General features: G+C 37.2%; 1 protein-coding gene across 12 annotated transcripts in view; it reads right to left on the bottom strand.

Moving 5' to 3' along the window:
* Positions 1-1,633: 1,633 nt before the first annotated feature.
* The window catches only part of mapk10 (mitogen-activated protein kinase 10), a 175,566-nt gene continuing 154,888 nt past the window's right edge, over positions 1,634-22,311 (bottom strand). For 8 of the 12 annotated variants that reach the window (XM_031901411.1, XM_031901406.1, XM_031901409.1 and 5 more), the window contains 3 exons: positions 18,125-18,188; positions 13,340-13,417; positions 1,706-3,632 (listed from right to left, as the gene is read on the bottom strand). In XM_031901411.1, the coding sequence (XP_031757271.1) occupies positions 3,490-3,632; positions 13,340-13,417; positions 18,125-18,188 (285 nt within the window). In that variant the 3' untranslated portion in view covers positions 1,706-3,489. 12 annotated transcript variants of the gene reach the window in all.

Consider the following 22,311-nt stretch of genomic DNA (forward strand, 5'->3'; position numbering starts at 1 on the left):
CATATTTTTTCTCCCATTCTACAGAAGGAATTTCATTGCACTGACCAACCAAAGTAGTGGAAAACTTTCAGGATAATAATATAGGTATGGGACCCGTTATCCAGAATGCTTGGGACCTGGGGTTTTCCGGATAAGGGGCCTTTCCGTAATTCGGATCTCCTACGTTAAGTTTGCTAAAAATAATTTATTTAAACAGTAATTAAACCAACTAGAATTGTTATGGCTCCAATATGGATTAATTATATCTTAGTTGGGATCAAGTACAAGGTAGAAAAAGGAAACCATTTTTTAAAAATTTGAATTATTTGATTAAAATGGAGTCTATGGGAGAAGGCTTTTCCATAGTTCTGAACTTTCTGGATAATGGGTTTCCATATAAGGGGTCCGATATCTGTAGTATATACTACTTAATCATGAAGTCACACCTCTATCCTTTTGCTTTTAAAGATTTTAAGCCCATTACATGTATTCTATTTAAAATATTTAGCATTTCATTTTCTCAAATAAAAGTACATTTTGATGTTATCATAATATTTCAACTTAGCTATGAGATACAATAAAATAATTTATGATGGGGGCAAAATACCAGCTCCATATTATCAGCAGTGGTCAGTGCTATCAGGAAATGTTTGCACAAGTAGTACATAGTAGATAGAATTGCACCTACTGTGAATTGTGAATTTGCTAGTAGTGTCCAAATAGACATCCTTTACACACCTCCTTGCTTGTGTGTCATTATTTAGAAATACTGCTGCTTGTGGGTACTTAAGGAACTCTGTTTAAGGTGGGAATATACACAGGTCTTCTTCTTGCCACTTCAATGTTTTATTTGTTTGGCACAAGGTGCAGAGTGCAGTTTGCTTAAACTACAAAGATCTACTGGATGCCATTGAACTATACCTTTACAATGAGTATTTAAGCAACACTTACAAATTAATAATTCATACGATAAGTGACCAGTTAAATTGGCATTAATATATGAGTAAATATTGCCCTGTTACATCTTTTATCTTGATCTTGTGATGCTCTGTGGGCTCTCTCAGAGATCACATGGCAGGAAATAATACAGCTTTTAACTAAGAAGATGAAGTATGGGAGTAAAGGACAAAGCTCTGTCCATTCACTGGCTGATGTAACTTAGTATGCAGGTGTCTCCTGAAGATGGGGGGAGGAAGGCTTACTACTTAAAATGGCATTTTTCTATTTAGGATTAACCTATGGCACATAATAACATAATATAATGTAATATTATATTTAATTGAAACAGTTTATATTTTAATGTAATGCAAAACATTAATACAGAAAACAGTTTATATAGATAGTGTTTGACATACATGGGGAGATTTATCAATGTTCGATTATGATTTTTTGTCACGATTCAAGATTTTTTCACTAAAATAACTCAAATTCCAATTATGTTGCTAAAATTTGAATGTCTGGCTTATTTATTAAGTGCAATTAAAACAAAAACTTGAATGCATAAATTCACCATCTATAAGCTAGCAATTATCTATAGAAGTTAGTGGGAGTTGTGCTAGGCAAAGTCAAGCCATATTTTCAGACTGTATTTCAGACAGAATTTTTTAAGTTTTTCGAGTTTATAAAAAAAATTTGAGGTATTTGAGTTTTTTATTTAAACGAGTTTTCCTTTTTAATAAATAAGCGAGTTTATTTGACTTAAAAAAACAAACTCGATTTCACAAACTCAAAATTGATAAAGAAGCCCAATAGACTGTTTTATTAAATATATTTTTATAGAGACAAACAATGTTCATAGGTACAATTACCCTTTACCAATGTATTATTTCTGAAATAAGCAAATTACTTATTCACTCTTCATAAAGGGTTTGTATTTGAGAATACCCAGAATGTTGAGCCCCAGAAAGCTGGAGGGGTAAAGTAAATTTACCTTAGTGAGGAATTTACTTCAGAAACAGTACAGAATTTTTAAATTAATTATATGTAGAAAGTTCTGCCCAAGAAAACTTATATCAGACTTTTGTTTTCATGATAGTTGCCTTTTTAGTTTCTTTTTTTTAACTAATGTTTAATAGTTTACCTTACCCTGTTAAAAATATATTATGCAAATGAAATGTTGAATTTGTTGGCTATTATGTCATTGCCTGTGTCAGTTAATACATATCCTTTCTTATGAAACTGTTGATATAAGTAAAAACAATTTAAGGTGGACCTGTCACCCAGACATAAAAAGCTGTATAATAAAAGTCCTTTTCAAATTAAACATGAAACCCAAATTCATTTTTATATTAACACATCCAAACCCATTATAAAGGCATTTAAAAATCACAGCTGTCAATCATATATTGCTTACTTACTTATCCAGTGGTGTAACATGGAAGCTGAAACCTCACAAATACATGTTTTCCTTCCCTAGCCTAATTCAGATTGTATTTTTTTAATAAAATAAATAATATAATCATTAAACTGATATCTAGTATCACTAGGCCTATTAGAAATAAAATAATATTCATCTCACAACATGTATAGGCAGGATATACCCACAATGCCCTTTTCAACCATCAACAATTGTACCTTGCCCTTCCTAGGTGGGAAAGATAAAAAAAAAAAATACAAGATTTACATAGGATTGCTTCATTTCAACTGATAGTTCAATTCAGCACATCTGGTTTAAAATAAAAAATATTGTGCATGTAAAAAAATAAATAGCTATTACACAGACATTGCTTTAAAGAACAATTCGGAGAGTTTGTATTTTGCACAATCTGCATAAACTCTAGCTACTTTGTCATCATGCTTCAGCTAAAGAGGCTTCATGATTAGACACTGTTGCTCCTTCCTGAATACAAAGTTTTCTCTTTTCACAATTTGACAAATGAACCTAACAGTGTACCTACTAGCAAAATATTACAGCAGTAATTATGAAGCACAAGACAGGCCCTTTAATTTTATATATATATATATATATATATATATATATATATATATATATATATATATATACTGATCTATGTATTATCTACACCTAATGTACATGTGTTTTGTTAATATGTTAATATCTACACCTGTCTTTTGAGATGAAAGGGTTCCCGATCAGAAACTCAAACAAACATGAAAGAAAAACATACATAGCACATACATACAATTGCACACATCTGCAACACATCCCCATACACCCACGGTAAAAATGGCCAACATTCTTAACATGATAAAACAAGAAAACTTAATTTGCTTGTTTGACAGCCATTAAATTTACAATATATGGAAAGAGAATTGTGAAATCATCCTTATCCCCAAAGCAGACCAAAGCAGAGCAACTATAAGTTAGATATATTTGAGCTTAGCTGCATGACATAACTTTTTTTTTTTAGGTAAAGCAAGCTAGAAGGGAAATTTGAGCTTTTCTACTTCCTTTCTTATTTTTTGTCTTGCTATTATTTAGACATATTGGTTCTTATTTCAGTGGCATCATCTTCTGAAGAAGGCAGGGTTTCGCAGGCAGGCGGCTAGTCACCTGCAACAACCGAGGGGTCCTGCAGAAGCTTCCAGGCTGCTGTCCGTGTCAGATGCTAGTGTTTGGTCAGTGGACATGGAGGAGATATCATTAACTGACGAGGATGGAGGGAGACTCTCGCTGCTGTTCACTGCTGCACCTGTGCTAAGAAAATGAACGGCAAAGCAATTGAACCTTAGTAATTCTAGGACTTAAAGTCATGTACAAAATACATGTGCATATAATTCAATATTCATAGCATTATAAATCCTATACATTTAATTATTTACTTATTAACATTGGAGACAAACATCACCGGTGATGTTTCCCATAACAACCGAATAGATCTTTGCTTTTGTTTTCTGACTTATAGGTGACTGTTCAAATCTAATTGCTGATTGGTTGCTATGGGAAACAATCATCAGTGACATCCGTCTCCAAAGTTTATAAATACACCCAAATATATATAAAAACAATATTGATATTGAATCCTTTGTAATATACTTAACTCCCCATAATTATAATTGTATATATTGTTGACCATAGACTTTCAATAACATCAAGATATTCAGCAAAAAAGTTTTTTTTTTTTTTAAGTAATTTACCACCCATGCATAAGACTAACAATGTATTATGTTATACATATGTAGGGCATCTTGCAGGGTAAGAATGTTTCAGATCTGACTCCTACAATTACACTTAATTGAATATTAGCTACTTGGATATAATGGCTGTGCTGTGGCTGAGTTTTGCCGAAATACCGTATAGCAAATAAATGTATCAATGGCTTAAAGCAAAATGACACCTTGTTAAAAACTATCCTGACTGTTTTGACACTAAGGAAAATATTAATAATGGGGGGAATCTGAGCTGCTGCATATCGTCCTAGATTCACCAGTTTGATTTCCCTCATAGCTGCTGCAAAGTCTTTAAAACTGAAACTGTGTCTGACTTAATTGTAAAAAACAAGCAATGTAAAGGGCAGCAGATTGAGCTGTTAGGGAAAAAATTATATCTACTTGCATAGTTTACTTAAAAACACAGGATTTTTAAAAACAGGAGGTTCCAAACATTTCCAAACTGATGAGAGAAATTGGCAGTAATATAGAATATGAAATGGCAATTCCAAGAAATATTTCGGAAAGAAGATTCATACAGGACGCTCAAAAAATATGGAAGAACATTTCTGGTGTTGATACTCTATAGGCATGTGTGATGTGTCTGAGGTCTTTTTTTTTTGTTTGGGAACTACCTTTTGAAATTTCTATTTGTTAAGTTACAATGTTTTAATTTTCTCTTTGCAGATACTGATAAAGTAAGCTGTGTAATTATTATGGTTTACATGTATTGCAAAAACTAATAAAAAAGTAAGTTGGAAAAAAAACCACAGGATTTTATGCATATTGCTTTGTAGGTATATGATGTTTGTACTGTTTATATACTGATTTGGTAAGCCTTCATAAAGTGCGCAAATAGCCAGTTAATGGCTGTTCTATGTGCTCTTCTCATGCATTTTTCGATAACTATTAAACACTTGTAATTTATAATGTTGTAAATAAGTTGTTAAACTGTTAGCATAGTATCATACAATAGGTATGCATTTAATATTATGCACAAAGTAATGAATCCACCTACTAGTAGGAGCATACTTTACAAATACAAAAAATCATTTACCATGCTAGATATTCAAGGCAGAGCAATATCATTTAGATAAAATAAGTCCCCCTCCCTTCCCATACACATTCCCTAAATTGTGCACCATTCAGAAGTGTAAGTTAGGAAGTTCCAGTGGAAGCCTGCCCTATGGCTTAGAGAATAAGCAATAAGGGGTGCAATTTTGCACTTGCCAAAGGGGCATAAGTAACTGACCCATATGAAGCAGAAGACTGTCCAATTTATACAATATTTATTTATTGATTGAAAAGGCCTATAAAGAAAGTGCTGAATTACACATTTGAATGCTTTTCTGGAAGTTAATGTGAGCAAACAACATTCTTATCAAAATAACAAAGAAGCCTCCAGTCACTGACATTCCAATAATGTCTAATTTTTGCACAAAATGTTCACATAAAGCAAATACTGCTGGCTTTGCTATATCTTGTGCAAGCAAAGGAACCCCTTTTTGATGGTAAGTAAGAAGAAACAAAACTTCTTTTTAACTGTGTATTTAACCATTAGCTTTCAGGTTGTCTGGTATCCCTTTTGCACTGACAGTGTAATAACCACTACATGAATATTTATCAAATGGTGTTTAAGCCTGTCAGATGTGATGCATCAATCCCCAAAGGCTAACCGAAAGCCTAGTAGAACGAAATTTCAAGAGATGAGAAACCTTTTATTGCTGACTGCAAACACTACGTTTTTCAGGCCCCTTTGAGTCCTTTCTCAAGTGTATACACTTAAATATACACTTGAGAAAGGGCTCAAAGGGGCCCAAAACATGTTGTATTTGTAGTTAGTAATAAAAGCTTTGAAGCAGTAATACTGCATTTGGAGCTCTCCTCTTGTGAATATATCACAGCAGAAAATTAAACTTGTGTATCAGTGCAGGACATGGGTTGATTTGATGTTTATTGTTGCCAGGTCCCATTTTTCTGCTTTATTTTCTCTACCTTCTACTTTGTTTCTGCCCCTTCAACTGATACTCAGGATTTCTATATAGGACAGCATAAGAAATGGTAAAATTAATTGGGAAAATATTTGTTCATCCTATAGTATAATAAGTAAAATATTTATGACCTAGCTAATCAAAATATGGAATTTACTACCAGAATTGATGTTGGTGTATAATATAATAGGGCTTCTTGAAAAATAATTTTAAGCCCTAGTAAAATGATTACTATTGGCAGTGGAATGCTTGCCTTGGAGGGCCTAAGGCTAATTGCAGTGGTGCAGGATCTTTGAGGGCACAGGTCCCACACGAGTGGAGGCAATTGGTTGCTGGTTTCACTGACTCCCACGGGTTGGGCATCTGGCATGTCAGACAGCCCAGTAAGGTGGATGGGAGTAAATTTTGGAAAGTTTTCCTAGAGAGTCATTTTTTCAGTATGTTTAAGTTAAAAAACTTTTGTATTGTAAGTTATACATTATTGTATCTGTATTTTAAACTATTATTTAAATCTGTGGCCTTTTCAATCCCAGAACTGAATGCCTTTATATTTTCTCAGGGAGTATGGGACAAAGGAAGGAAGGGAATCTGATATATCTGATGAGAGCAACTATATGCTGTGCTCAGTCCTCACAATGTAGCTATATCCTTGGCAGAGCAAACCATATTGGTTAAACATTCCCCACTGTAGCTAGATCCTTGCCAGAACAAGCTATATTGGGTAAGCATTCCCCACTGTAGCTATTGTCCCAAAGTGTTTTTTTAATTAAACCCAGGTGACGCATGCAAGGATACAATATGGAATGAGAATGTATCCTTAATGGATACAATGTTGATATGTTGCTAAATGTGTAAATACTTAAATGTGGGGTGGAGCTTGATGTTTTTGTAAAGAAGCAGGAAGTGAAAGTAAGTTGGTTATGACTGGTAGGCCATCTTAGATGACTAGAGTCAGAGTGAGGGCTGCAATTCAGCTCAATAAGGAAGGTAGTCCTGAAGGGAGCCCTGGAGATGCAAGGACTGTGGCTGGAGCATAGTATTGCACCAGTATTGCAGTTCTTCTGGAAGTTTATCTATGTATAATAGCTGGCACAACTGAACAAGGACAGGTTGAGAACATCTGTTGCATCAAACTCTGCAAGGACCAAGTGCAATACCTTTGGCCATGTTTGCTGGATGTCTTAATCAATACCAAAATAATAAAAAAAAGAAGTGTTAAAGTCTGTTTACATTTAGCAACATATCAACATTGTATACATTAAGGATACATTCTCACCAAAATAATAAAGAAAACAAGTCCATTTAGTGTGTAACTCAGATTTAAATTATTTCTACCAAAGTGCATAACTTGCACTTTTCAACATTGAGGCATTTTCCATTTTTGCTGCTCAGTTTTTCAATTTTGTCAAATCCCTCTGCAAAGTGGCAGCATCCTGCATAGTTTTGCACAATTTAGTATTGTCAGCAAAAATAGAAACAGTACTTTCAATGCCCATGCCCAGATCATTAATATACAAGTTAAAAAGCAAGGGACCAAGGACAGACCCCTATGGTACTATGGTACTAACAACACTGGTTTAATTAGAAAATGTTCCGTTTACCACCACTCTTTGTAATCTATCCTTCAGCAAGCTATCTATCTATATCTATCCAATTACAAATATTATATTTCAGGCCAAAATTCCTCAATTTAATCATTAAAAATAAATTACATTTAAACAAAGAAAAACCTGGAGACTGGCATGTTCTTATTCTACAACTTTCTTCAGTCCATTTCCAAGAAGGACTTTGTATGAAACAGTACCCTTAAAAGTATATATTTTAGTTCCCCTATAATTTTAGTTGTCTTCTGGCAGCACACTGAGAGAGACCTCTCCTCGTTAAGTAACATAGTAAGTTAGGTTGAAAAAAGATGTACGTCCATCACAATCAACCATAATGCCTACATATAACCTGCCTAACTGCTTGATTCAGAGGAAGGAAAAAAAAAACACCATCTAAAGCCTCTCTAATTTGCCGCAGGGAAAAAATTCCTTCCTGACTCCAAGATGGCAATCAGACCAGTCCCTGGATCAACTTGTACTAAGAACTATCTCCCATAACCCTGTATTCCCTCACTTGCTAAAATGCCATCTAGCCCCTTCTTAAAGCTATATAATTTATCAGACAGTACGGGGAGGGAATTCCACAACTTCATAGCTCTCACAGTAAAAAGCCTTTCTTAATATTTAAATGGAACCTCCCTTCTAAATGGGGTGGGAGCCTTCGTGGCCATTGGAAGGACCTACTGGTAAATATAGCATTAGAGAGGTTATTATATGATCCCCTTATATATTTATACATAGTTATCATGTCACCTCTTAAGACCCAACTTGGCCAGTCTTTCTTCATAACTAAGACTTTCCATACCCTTTACCAGCTTAGTTGCCCTTCTTTGGACCTTCTCTAATTCAATAATGTCCCGTTTGAGCACTGGAGGCCAAAACTGAACAGCATATTCTAGATGGGGCCTTACCAGCGCTCTGTAAAGGGGAAGAATAACACCCTCCTCCCATGAATCTATCCCTTTTAATACAGCTCAAAACCTTGTTTGCCCTATCAGCTGCTGCCTGGCATTGCTTGCTACAGCCAAGTTTATTATCTACAAGGACTCCAAGGTCCTTCTCCATTATGGATTGCCTAGTGCAGTCCCATTAAGGGTATAAGTGGCTTGGATATTTTTACATCCCAGGTGCATGACCTTACATTTATCCACATTAAATCTCATCTGCCACTTAGCCACCCAGATTGCCAGTTGGTCTAAATCCTGCTGCAAGGATGTCAATCCTGGATAGAATTGACTGGTCTGCAGAGTTTTGTGTCATCTACAAACACTGATACATTACTTATAATACCCTCCCCTAAGTCATTTATGAATAAGTTAAACAAAAGTGGACCCAGTACAGAACCCTGAGGGACCCACAGAGAACCTTACTCCAAGCAGAGAATGTACCATTAACAACCACCCTCTGTACCCCTGTAGCCAGTTTTCTATCCATGTGCAAACAACTTCACTAAGACCAATAGACCTTAGTTTAGAAAGCAGTCGTTTGTGGGGAACGATATCAAATGCTTTGGCAAAAATCCAAATAGATTACATCTACTGCATCCCCACTGTCCAGCTTTTTACTATTAATATATCTAAAAAAAATTTTGGGGTTAGTTTTGACCTATGCCGCAATGCGCTCCTCATTTTCTATCTATGCCTTCCGGATTGCTGTTTTACAACACTTGTTATAGTGTTTATATTCATAAAACACAGCTTCTGTACCCTCTGACTTATATTTCTTAAAAAGCTTTACTTTCTTCCCTATTAACTTTTAGGACAGGAAAAAAACAACTGCATGAGTTAAGAGGTAATTTTTCCTGCCAGCTAGCGTGTTTCGCAGAGGAAGCGACTTTGAGTGTGAACTGCATATTAAGGAAGGTAAGCTGGGCTGTTAAAGCTTATTTAACCCTTTCTATATGGGTGGAGCTGTGATCCCCAATTTCATTTAGAGGCTATAAAAGGTTTTAAGCTGCCCCACTGCCTTGCAGTTTCCCCTATCATTGTGTGACTGCTTCTTGAGCCAGTGGAGAGTGGGGTTTTGGTACAGTTTCCCTTACTTATTTTGTATGTTTGTTCACATACTTTACATTACATTTTATAATTCCTGGCTATCTAGATGTCACTCGGTGACAGGGACCACTCCTCTAGGAAAAAAAAAAAGGTCAGGAAAATCTGCAAGATGTGCCCTTTGTGAACACAGACAGCTAGAGATTTATTCTAAGAGGCTCTGTGCTTCATGTATAAAAGACACTCTGCAATGTAAAACTCCTCCAGTTGAATTCATGGATTGGTTAGAGCAAGAGTCTTTTGACGCCTGGAAAGCTGTTTCTGCCTCTCATTCTCACCCCCAATCCAAGCAACAGTACTCCCTTTGTAGTATCTGACTGATCTAAAGAAAAGAAAGTGCTTCCTTACTGCTATGTGCAAGATTCAACAGGACTCTGTTTTAGTGCCAGTACCCGAAAAAGAGTGTTTTCACTTAACATATTCTTCCATTTTTTTGGGTTCCAAAAGCTTCAGAAGGTGTCATACACAATCTCAATCTTTTGTGATAACTGTTCATTTCAAAATGGAGGATATAAGAAATGCTGTAGCCATTCTCAACAAAGGGGATTTATGATAACACTCAATCTTCAAGATGCATATCTCCATATACCAATAACTCATCAATGCATCAGATATCTAAGGACTGCTATCAAGGATGGTGACAGGATGCAACATCTACAGTTCACAACTCTTTGCTTAGGAGTTATTCTTACCCAGGGTCTTCACAAAGATGGTAGTAGGTGTGGTCATTCCTGAGACATTCCCTAGCCCGCTATCTGTAGGACTGGCTTGTAAAGGCACCTTCAGAAGAAATTTCACTGCATTATCTAGAAGTGATTTCTATTCATCTGTGTCATTTGAGTTAAGTAAGGAGACTTCTATCAGGGAAGGTATGTCAGTTCTGAGATTTATGGCCTCAGTGATTCAGACCATGCCATGGGTCAGACTTCATATGCGTACCCTGCAACAGCTCATTCTTAAGAACAGTGATTGCACATTGACAATGAAGCATTCCCTATCCTGGTGAAAGAAGTCCAGTCTTGTGGAGGGTCTTCAATGGAGGATTCCCTTATGAACTCCTTTGATGCTAGCAAATTTGGTTGGGGAGCTCACCTTCAGGAAGCATCATTTCAAGGCAAATGGTCACAGGAGGAGTCTCTCCTTCCTTCGAATTACCTGAAACTGTCCTGGCTGTCTGGAGGGCACTAAAGCAGACTTCATCTCTAATAAGGGCAAGTCTGTTTTAATCAGAACAGACAACAGAACAGTAGCAGCCTACCTGTCCAAGCAAGGAGGGACGAAGAGCCAGAACCTTCTTTGACTTACAATGAAAATTTGTTTTTGGGTCAAAACCAATCTTCATGTACTTTCAGCAGTTTATGTGTGAGGAAATGTGAACTGTTGGGCAGATTTTCTCTACATGATATGTCATAAGTTGGCTTACCTCCCAAGTGAAGATATTTTTCTCCCTTTATCCCTAACCAATAGCAGGGGCTGTGGATGCTCTCTGTCAGAGATGGGAGTTCCATTTAGCCTACGCCTTTCCTCCTCTTCACCTGATTCCTCAGATTCTTCAGAAGACCAACATGAGCAGACTGACTTTGATCCTGATAGCATAATACTGGCTGAGAAGATTGTGGTTCTTTCTAGACTCTGATGGAAATGTCAATTGCCAAACCAATGCCCCTTCCTTCATTGAGGCCCAGTTCTGAGAGGAACATCTTAGCTTACCAGGGTCTGTCTCCAGAGTCTATTGACATCTTGATTTATAGCCATAGTGCCAGTACTTCCAAAACATATACTAGGGTCTGGAGAGCCTTCTGTAAGTGGTGTGAAACAAAGAATCTGAACTTTTCATTACGCGGTGGGAGCAATGATCCATTGCATCCCTTTGCGAGTCACCCCCCGTGCAACTGCACATGTACAACAAAGCACACTCAGCGGGCAAGGTGGCCGACCAGGTTGCCTAGGGCGCCCGATCGGCTTGGCCCGCCCCTACTCTGTCTGCCCTTTGCTGCCTGTGTGTGCCATATACAGGCAGGATAGGGCAGACAGAATCCAAGGGCAAGGGCTAAAAGGTGTAAACAATACAGTGCCTTACAGGTTAAAACAATACAGGGGTTTACAGTCTGAATCTGAGATGTAAACAATGCAGATGGCCAATTAATCTCAGTACTGATACCATGTAAAACTTACACAAAGCAGTCACAGCATCAAACTTGATTTTTGGGTGATTTCAGATATTACATTATTCCCAATATTTTTCCACTTCCAATTTATGTCTAAATAAAATAAACTATGTTGTCTTAAATGCACTCCAAATCACTTATTGGCAATTTCCAAATAAAATGTTGCCTGTGTTTTTTTTTCATACCAGAGACATAAGATCCATAAACAGGCCTGGATTTGTGGTGAGGCCACAAAGGTCCGGGCCTAGGGCAGCACAAATTTATGGGCGGCATGCTGCCCAAGCCACACTGAAACTTTGAACATATACAGAGCAATGGAGACAGGACAAGCATAAAAAAAGGACAGCGCATCCTCAGTGCTCTGTATATGAGCCACAGGGCGCTGTGATTATGAATCTGGTGTTGTCCATAAAATGTGCAAATTGCTAGTAGAATGGGAATACATTAAAAAAACTGAGCACTGAATTATTCTCTGGAGTAAAAGTGAAATTAGGATCAGTGGGAATTGATAATTCATGGGAAATGGGACAGGCACACAAACATAATCTCACTGGACTCTTTAAAAATTCATTATAGAGAGTGTGTTCTAATTGCTACAATAACAGAATTAGTATGCATGCACACCTAACAAAATACACTAAGCAATGCCACACAGATCTTGAAATAAAGTACAGCAGGAAATAATCTCGAAAAGTTAAACATGAATCTAGTATAAAATATAATTGGTAATTTCCCAGTGAAATGGGCCATGCGAGTTTAAAAGACAGATGCAGGCTTACAGACCAGAAGGATGATCTCTTAATAGTAATTTCTTCTTCTTCCCTAGGCAATTTACAATTACATTTTGAGAGGGGAGTAAATACAAAGAGCCCACCACAAAGTACTTATTTTTAAGTCTGAAAGATGTGGTATTCTTTTCAATCAATTTTTATTTCTCATCTGGAAAGACTTTTATTTATTTGTGTTAATATACTTGATACTCAAGATAAGATGCGGGAAGACCGCATTAAAGTGAAGATATTATTAACTAACCCCATAAGCAACAAGTTTCTCTCAAGCCACTGGTTGGGGATCCTTGCTCTATACAGTAAAATGCAATTGAAGTAAGTTATTGAGCAATCCACCACACAATAAGTTTTACAATGATTTTTTTTTTACTTAGAATGCATTGCTACTGCCTAAAACAATGCCAGAACAATGTCAAATGAATTTTACAAATAAAACTCAGTCCATGAAAAAGAAATGCAGAAATTTATGTCTCAGGGAAAAAGAATTTAATCTTGCTGTTGCACAGAACATTTACCCCATTAGTAAGACACAGAAAGTTAGTGATTCTGCTCAGGCTTTGCTTTACTGAAAGCTCCAAAGAAGTACTTTGGACAAAAATCTAGCTTTTACATGATAGCAATCAACAAATAGCTATTTACAAAGAATACCTGAAGGAGAGGGCTGTCCTTTTACAACACCATTTTTAGTTTTTTCTTCAAAGTTCATCACTTCCTTATAGATTAGTTCTATGAAAGACAAAAAAAATATTTTAAACATGCACAGGACCACATTAATTATATATCATAAATCCCATCAATTTACCTTCCATCCAAGAAAACACTGTATCCACTAAAGTTTAGTGTATTGTAGTTTGTATTGTCTCCTTGTACATGCATATTTCCACTAAAGAACCTCTTCTTCAACGTAAACGATCCTAACTCATAACTAAGGCAACTTTGTTGCTCTTCTTGGTTCTATTAATATCCTTGTGAGTACTGAGAGATCAAACCGGCACTGCATGTTCTAGATCAGTACTGTCCAACAGGCGCTGGGCATTGCTGTGAATTTGGGTTTTTGCTGTGCTCAGCATTAAGATGCCCATACACCTTCAGATCCCGCTTGGCGATGTCGCCAAGCGAGTGGATCTTCTCCCAATATCCCCCCCCCGGGGCCAAATGATCGCATTATAACGGTGGGTATAGGCAAAGTCGGTCCGGGGACCGCATCAACGATTTCAGGCCAGATATTGGTCGGGCAGGCCTGTCGGTAGTGCCCATACATGGCCGATTAGCTTCCGAATCAGTCTAAGGGACAGATATCGGCAGCTAGAATCGGACCGTGTATGGGGACCTTTATTGTGGGTATGGTCTTAACAGCAATAGTGATAACATGGGTTTGGTTGGTGCAGTTAAAAAAGTGAAGTGGTCAGAACTGGATTCCATTATCAGCTCCCCACCTCGTAGGCCAGAAAAATTCCAGCCCTTGTTCTAGCCCCTGTTCTAGATAATACCTTACCAGTACTTTGTAAAGGGGTACAATTATTCTTATGAATCTATATACTTTTTAATAATGGAAAATACCATTATAAGGGTATAAGTGACTTACATATTTTTAAATCCCAAATGTATAAAAGGTTGTAGTTACCTAGATGAGCAGAAAAGGGGGTAATAGACAATATATTTATTTTGTGTATTACAATGTCTTAGGATATTGCTTGCACAGAAATTCCTTTTTCTGCTTATTTGAATTTACCAATGTGTGGAAGATTAAAGGAGAAGGAAAGGCTAGTAAAGAGTTAATCTCAAGCTGCAGGCATACCTTCAGTTGTCTCAATAGTGCCCTTAAGTCTCCCCATATTTCACCTGTTCAGAAGATCAGAAGCCAAACAGGAAGAAAAAACGCTGTGTAAGAAAGTTCCCATAATGCCTCACTCCTGCACAGACACCCAGACCAAGTGAACATGCTCAGTTTGTAAGACTATGGGGCTGATTTACTAACCCACGAATCCGACCCGAATTGGAAAAGTTCCGACTTGAAAACGAATATTTTGCGACTTTTTTGTATGTTTTGCGATTTTTTCGGATTCTGTACGAATTTTTCGGATCCAATACGATTTTTGCGTAAAAACGCGAGTTTTTCGTATCCATTACGAAAGTTGTGTAAAAAGTTGCGCATTTTTCGATTAAGTTTTAACGCTAAGCAAAATGCGCAACTTTTTACGCAACTTTCGTAATGGATAGGAAAACTCGCGTTTTTACGCAAAAATCGTATTGGATCCGAAAAATTCGTAAAGAATCCGAAAAAATCGCAAAACATACGAAAAAATCGCAAAGTACCGATCATTACGAAAAAAACGCAATCGGACTCCATTCGACCCGTTCGTGGGTAAGTAAATCAGCCCCTATGAGTCAGCTTCCTGCTGATTGGCTCAGATCCACATTCCTAAGGGGGGGAGTGAGTTCTTAGCATTTTTGAGGGAGGGGAGAGCAGGAGAGAGCAGATAGCAGAAAGCTGTGTGTCTGTGGCACAGGAATTACAGACACAAGAAATCTTTTTTCAAAGAAGTCAGTGCAGCGTTTCTGTGAGTGCTTATGGCTGTATTTACATAGACCTTTCTGATAAAGCTTACTTATTTTTTTCCTTTCTTTCTCCTTTAATGTACTTTGTAGTAGGCTTATAAATATATATGCAAATATCCAAGATAAGGGATCTAAACGGCAGGTAAAGCCACAAAATATTTTCCAAATGTGAAGTACTCAGAATTAGCAAATTCTGTGGAATGCATATTATTTTAAAAAATAATGTGTAAAGAGCCAATCTATCAGTTGCAGTCCATTATAAACAATGTATTTAGATAAGGAACAGACCATTATACAGAAAGCCTTTCAGCGGACTGCTAAATTATATCCTTCCTACATCAGAATGTGCTGTTTATAACTTAAACATACAGACACAGCACTTCCTGCAACTATTCTCTCCCAGTACTCCTCTTCTCCACCTGTGCAGTGCTCCCTGCACTTCCTCACTTGATATGGCTAACACCCCCTGTTTTTCTGCTCCCTCTCTGGCCTGCCTGCTCTTTCTTTCTCTCATGTCCTGCTTTCTCCATCCTGATTTCAATCACCTTGTTTCCCCTCCAGTTTTTCTCTTTCCCTATCTAGTTCAGCCCCTTCCCTTCGGTTCTGCCTCCTCCCATTTCAGTCCTGTCCTCTCTACTTTCAATTCAGTGTCCACTCTGGTTCCAGTTTTGCTCCCTCCACTCCCTGTGCTTTCATACTTGAGATAACACTCGCTCCCTCTGCTCTTTGGTTCTGCTCACTACTGCTCCAGTCCTGCCCCCTCCCACTTCGGTTCTGCTCACTCCCCTTTTGGCCCTGCCCCTTTCTGTTCTGCTGGCTTACCCTCCATTTCCAGTCCCACTCAAACCCCCTTTGAAACTTCTTGCTTCCTCCCCTTCTCCTCACTCTTCTGTTTTCTAATTTATCTATACCTAATATAGCTATTGATAACATCACTGATTGGGGGCAACATAAGGAAGGCAAAACATACAAATTATGTAGATTATAATGAATAATGTATCTACTACTAAAAATTATAAAGATATTATGTCACCTCGGAGTTATCTGACCTGTAAAAAGGCACTCGACCTTCGGTCTTGAGCTTTTATATGGTCACATAACTAATTCACTAATTCACTAATTTCTGCCACATAACTCACTGAAACTTGTGTGTATTATAATAAAACACCAACTGTACAAAATATGAGGAAATTAGAAGTTACCTCAGAATTCCATGACCTTTATAAAAGCACTTGGCCTTTGGCCTTGTGCTTTTATTACGTCATGGAACTCCTCAGCACTTGATATTAGTGCATGCTATTACACACGTAGCAGTTACTTTCTGAAAACTACTGTTCTGAAAATTACCATTTCCCTGAAAACACAAGCATGCATCACTCTAGGAAAATCACATACTTGAAAAAATCCGACTGCAAACTCCATCTTGTCACCACAGACAATCACCAGCTGCAGTTTTGTTCAGTAACGCCTTCTCCTGGGAGGCGTTAAGTTTCACAGTAATTATCACCACATTTTACGCGTTTAACGCTTCATATGTGTTTCTGAATCATGTGTTAGTATTATTTCTATGCATTAATTACCGCAATGTGATAAAAATAACGCATTGCGATAATGCTCTTCTTAACGCATGCGATATGAGTAACAACGCATGCAAAATTACATTGATGAATTGGTACTTATTTATCGCATGCTTTTCAAAGCAAAAAAGTATGCGATAAGCATTAACAACCTTTAGTGAATTGGCCCCTTTATCTGTTAAAAACAGCTCTGCACTAAACTCATGCCACAAATGGCTGTGCCAAAGTGAGCCAATGATAGCAGCTGTTTACCGGGTAGTGCAGTACATGTCAGATGTAGTGGGAAAGAACAACAAAATGCATCTGAGATGGGGTGCTTCCTTCAGCAACAGAAAAGCTGGCACTGAAAGTTTGGAGCACGGAGAAGAGTAGAGGGTCAGGTGACAGAAGATAACTTTTTTCTTACTTCTGTCCTAGAATAGCATTGATTGTCTGTGGGCAGCTCTACTGCCACAGGGACAGTCAAGAAAAGCTTTCAGAGGCAGAGGTGCTTGCCAGGGTAAATTTTTCACAGAATGAATATGGAATTGGGTCATTTCCTGTGAAACGGGGATTAATGGTGACCCTAATATATATATACAGTATATATATAGTACTCCTCGACGGCACTCACCACTTACAAGGTACACGCCGGGGTGCTCACCAAATTGAATTCATATACTGCCAATTGAAAGCACTCACGGCTCACAGTAGTTAAAAAAAATCAACGTTTTTTATTACTCCCCACTCATATCAAGGCGTTTCGGTCCACTGGGGACCGTCGACGGCGAGCCGTGAGTGCTTTCGATTGGCAGAATATATTATATATATATATATATATATATATATATATATATATATATATATAAAGAAAGCAATGGGACAAGAAACTGCAAGCGGTAATATCTAAATGACCCACCCATTAAGACTTTAAGCTCTCAGGGACAAAGATGTCCTTCCTTCACCCCTCTATAAAGACAGGCAACCCTGAACATTGCAGAACTCTATAATGTAAACACTGTTTTACTGCCCTTGGGCTCATATGAGGCATTATACTCACCCAAAAACACAGCCATACATACATACATGCTATGTTATATGGTTTAATGAAGGGGGGGGGGACTGTGCCTTTAATTTCCACACTTCTTCCTGTTATAGGTAGAATCTACATTATTCCTTGCTAGGTAATGACACATATCACTTTACAAAATGGTGTCTCAAAGTAAAAGATCAATATTTACTGATATACATGTGGCAATATGATAAGCTACTTTTATAAGTCACTTATTCAGATATAAATTATCTGGTTTAATAGTACCTTTCCATTCTTCAATGGTATGTTCTCTTTCATCCAGTTGTTTGTCATAGATTTGAGGGGGAGGCTGTGAAATACAGAAAAACATGCATGAGACAAATGTACAGCAAAAGTAGTTACTAAAGCACAATGACAGCAAGTTGTACAAATAAGAGAAAATTCATTTTTAAATGTATTTTATTTAAATTACTTGAATTTGCAGGTTTATTGGCTAATTCTTGCTCATATTTTTGCTGCAGGTAAGTTTTTCAGACTTACATCTTCAAACCAGAATCAATGAGGCTAGCTTACAAATTATTTTTACATGTATTGGAAGATAAACAAAAAAGATATTGGAAGGTATAACAAAAATATTTTATAAATGTGTGTAAATGTACATAATACATTATAATTTGACTTGCATTTAAATCTAGGCTTCCATATAACTTTAATTTTAAGGACCACATATTCACTATCATATTTAATCACTGGATTTATACATTGGATTTTACTCTTGCCTGTTTTCTCTTATTTTCATCTGACAGAGAACATGCTTGCTTTTAAAGTAGGGTCATGGGGCTTTATATTCTCAAGGAGACTTTGTTAGTTCCCCACTTGTGACCGCACTATATGTAGAAAGTGCTGATTAGCACTTGAGCTTGACTGCGTAACCTGAGCATGTGCAGCACTACTAACACCATAGAAGGACCAACCACTATAAAAAAAAAACACACAACCCAGGAGAGGACAGCATTGAATGTGTAACTCTTTGCTGTCATAACAAAGATTAATATCTGAGCTAAAATAGAAAAAGCTACATATATGGTACATCATTTGTAGCCGCATCCTTTGATGAGCTTTTGTTGGCCTTGTCTTTGTAGAGAACATTACTTGCCCACATATTTAATAGTTTTTGAGGCAGAAAAGTATCTTAGATCTTTTACTACAAATGGTAGTGTACATAAAAAGTTTCTGTTATTTAATTTAGATATGAACAAAATTCCTCTGAGATATGTTCCACCATAAATACACTGTATAAAATGTGTAAGCAAAATAACCTAACTTGTTTCTAAGTCCTCTGCTAAAGTGTTTGAAACATCTAAGTTTATTCTATTTATGAAGTTAGATAACTTTCAGTATTTTTCCCCCTTTTATTTTTACATCAGCAGTAAAAACTGTAAATATGGTTTATTATGGGCAGAGAACATTTAGATGTTGCCTGTAGATGGCATACAAGCAACATCCTTAAAAGCATCATGCATTTAGTGCTAATAAGGATGAATACTTTCATCAAAAAAATGTTCAAACTAACCTCAGCAAGACAAACAAGCATGTATTAATATCAATATATTAATGCTGGGGGGGAGTGGGTTTGCACTTTGTATTTTTTTTACCTTGCTCTAAATATTGTAGCCAACTGTTTCCACTACTAAAACAGTGTTCACTCCGTATTTACAGTGAGCAGCGAGAGGCTATCTACTATAACATTATATCTTGCAGACTTTAAGTACAGAGTCCCCAACAGTGTATCTTGTGTCAGATTTTTAATCCACCAGAACCAGAGCCCAATATGAACCAACTACTGCTATGGAACAAGTGTTCCATACATAGATCCTAAGTGGTGCAAATTCACCTCCTTAGTACACCAACACTAAAGAGAAGTAGTCTTCAGGATTATGTAAAGAGCAGTGCTATGTTTAAAGGAGTTTAAAGGAGACATTTTGAGTGAAAGACAAGAATGTGCCAGTGCATTAAACTCCTCTAAATATAAAAGGAATGTACTTTAAAAAAGTAGTGTTCCAAGCTGATTTATTGAAAATTTCCACAAATTGCCTACTAGTCCCATCCATCTGTTACAGTCTCCTTTGCCAGGCAAAACAGGGGTGGCGGCTGCACTCAGCACACTGCACTGTAGGATAGAAACTAGTAATGAGCAGCAACATTTTTTGGCAGACATGGATTTGCTGTGAATTTCCACGTTTTGAAACAGGTGCAAAAATTTGCTGTGCGTCAATTTTTTTGATGCGTGCAACAATTTTTTGACACCCATCACTTTCTATGTTTCACAAATTTTTCGCCGTTTCAAGAATCTTTTGCAAATTTCTCGGCGAAGCAAAACGGTACAGATTCGCTGATCACTATTAGGAACTAATCACCAGCTAGGCTGACCTGATAGAGAACTGAAGCCTGTCTTTGCTTGTGTGGCTGCAGGACTGTGATTGACTTTCCCCCTCCTACTATGCTTCAGATTCAGGCTGTAAACCTCTTGTATTGTTTAAACATGTAATCCCCTGTACTGTTCACACCTTTTAATCCCTGCAGTGTTCACCCCCTGTATTCAAACCTCAGGCTCAGACTGTAAGCACCCATACACACAGGCAGCATAGGGCAGGCAGAGTATGGCACACACAGGCAGCATAGGGCAAGCAGAATATGGCACACACAGGCAGCATAGGGCAGGCAGAGTATGGCACACACAGGCAAGGTAGTGCAGGCACAGTATGACACACATAGGCAGCATAAGGCAGGCAGAGTATGGCACACACAGGCAGCATAGGGCAGGTAGAGTATGGCACACACAGGCATCATAGGGCAGACAGAGTACTGCCTGTATGTGCCATACTCTACATTCCCTATGCTGCCTGTGTGTGCCATACTCTGCCTGTCCTATGCTACTTGTGTGTGCCATACTCTGCCTGCCTTATGCTGCCTGTGTGTGCCATACTCTGACAGCCCTATGCTGCCTATGTGCCTGCCCTATGCTGCCTGTGGGAGGTGAACCTGGCAGGGGTTTGTTCTGGAAGTTTGTTAGCATTTGGAAATAGTAATTATATGGTCCCTGTAGCTGTAACTATATGTTGTGCTATCCACAAGGGATAAGGAGAAATATGGATTTAAGGTTGTGTCTTAATTTGACACTTATGAATCAAGGGTGATATACCTACACCAACCATTTGGGTTTTTGCTGGGCTACCACCATTAATGTGGGTATGGTCTTAAAAGCTCTTGTGAAAACATGGGTGTGGTTTAAAGTGGGTGCAGTTTTAAAAAAGGGGAGTGGTCAAAACTGGCATTATTGGCCCTCCACCATGTAGGCCAGAAAAATTCTGGCCCTCGGTACTACAGAAGTTGGACAGCACTGGTTTAGACAATAGAAAAATGTGGTTAAATACAGAATACCTTATAGCAATATATAAAAGCTGGACCTCTGCTCCAAAAAAACATTTTACAGGTATAGAATTTAAATACTAGGTAGGTCCAATCAAAATTACTATTTTTATTTAAACTTTTTTACAATCTGACCAACAAGCAGTAAGTTCAAACTAAGCTCTTGCAAATGACCCAGTCAGAGTTAGCCAACCTAATTAGAGAGCTGATCATGTAGAAAACAAAATGATGAAGTGTTTTCTAAGCCCAAGAAGTTGGCACATGCTTATACAATGCAATGGTAATGCAACACAAAGCATTTTAACAACTAATAGACATGGAACATTATATCTACACTAATTCTGTACATTGAATGCTGTAGCTCACAAAATATGCATAGTTCCAAACATTCATATTTTTTTCTTAAAAGTTATACATTATCCAAATATTTTGCTAAGGTCAGAATTTATGAAGGCATTAAGTTAATTGGATCCTTCTTTGCACAGAAGCCTGTTACATACAAAATGTTTGGTATTGCTGCATTAATGAGATACTTCAGCTGGCAAAATGAAATTTGAATTATAATGCTAAAATGTATTTTCTACTGCTACTGTACAGTTCCTCTTTTTCTGAATATTTTTCTAGAAAAACTAGACGGTGGGATCACAAAGTTTTGCTTAATGTAATTGCCATATTTTAATAACTAATGGGCTTATCAATTTTCGAGTTTGTGAATTTGAGTTTGTTTTTCTGAATTGAATAAACTTGCATATCAAATGGTCTCTTATTATTTAATAAGGAAATCTCGTTCAAATAAAAAACTTGAATACCTCGAAAACTCGAAAAATGTGAGTGAACAACTCCCATTCACTTCTATAGAAACTTTTTACATTTAAGTTTTTGGGTTTTTTGCACTTAATAAATACCAGAAATTCAAGTTTTTAAAATATAATTCCAATTCAAAAAAACTTGAATCGTGAAAAAAAATCAAACTCGAACGTTGATAAATCTCCCCCTAAATATCAATGTATTTTCAATAGATATATCTTAATTTATCTATGCTT

Source organism: Xenopus tropicalis, chromosome 1 (genome assembly GCF_000004195.4).
Source record: "Xenopus tropicalis strain Nigerian chromosome 1, UCB_Xtro_10.0, whole genome shotgun sequence".
Lineage (NCBI taxonomy): Eukaryota > Metazoa > Chordata > Amphibia > Anura > Pipidae > Xenopus > Xenopus tropicalis.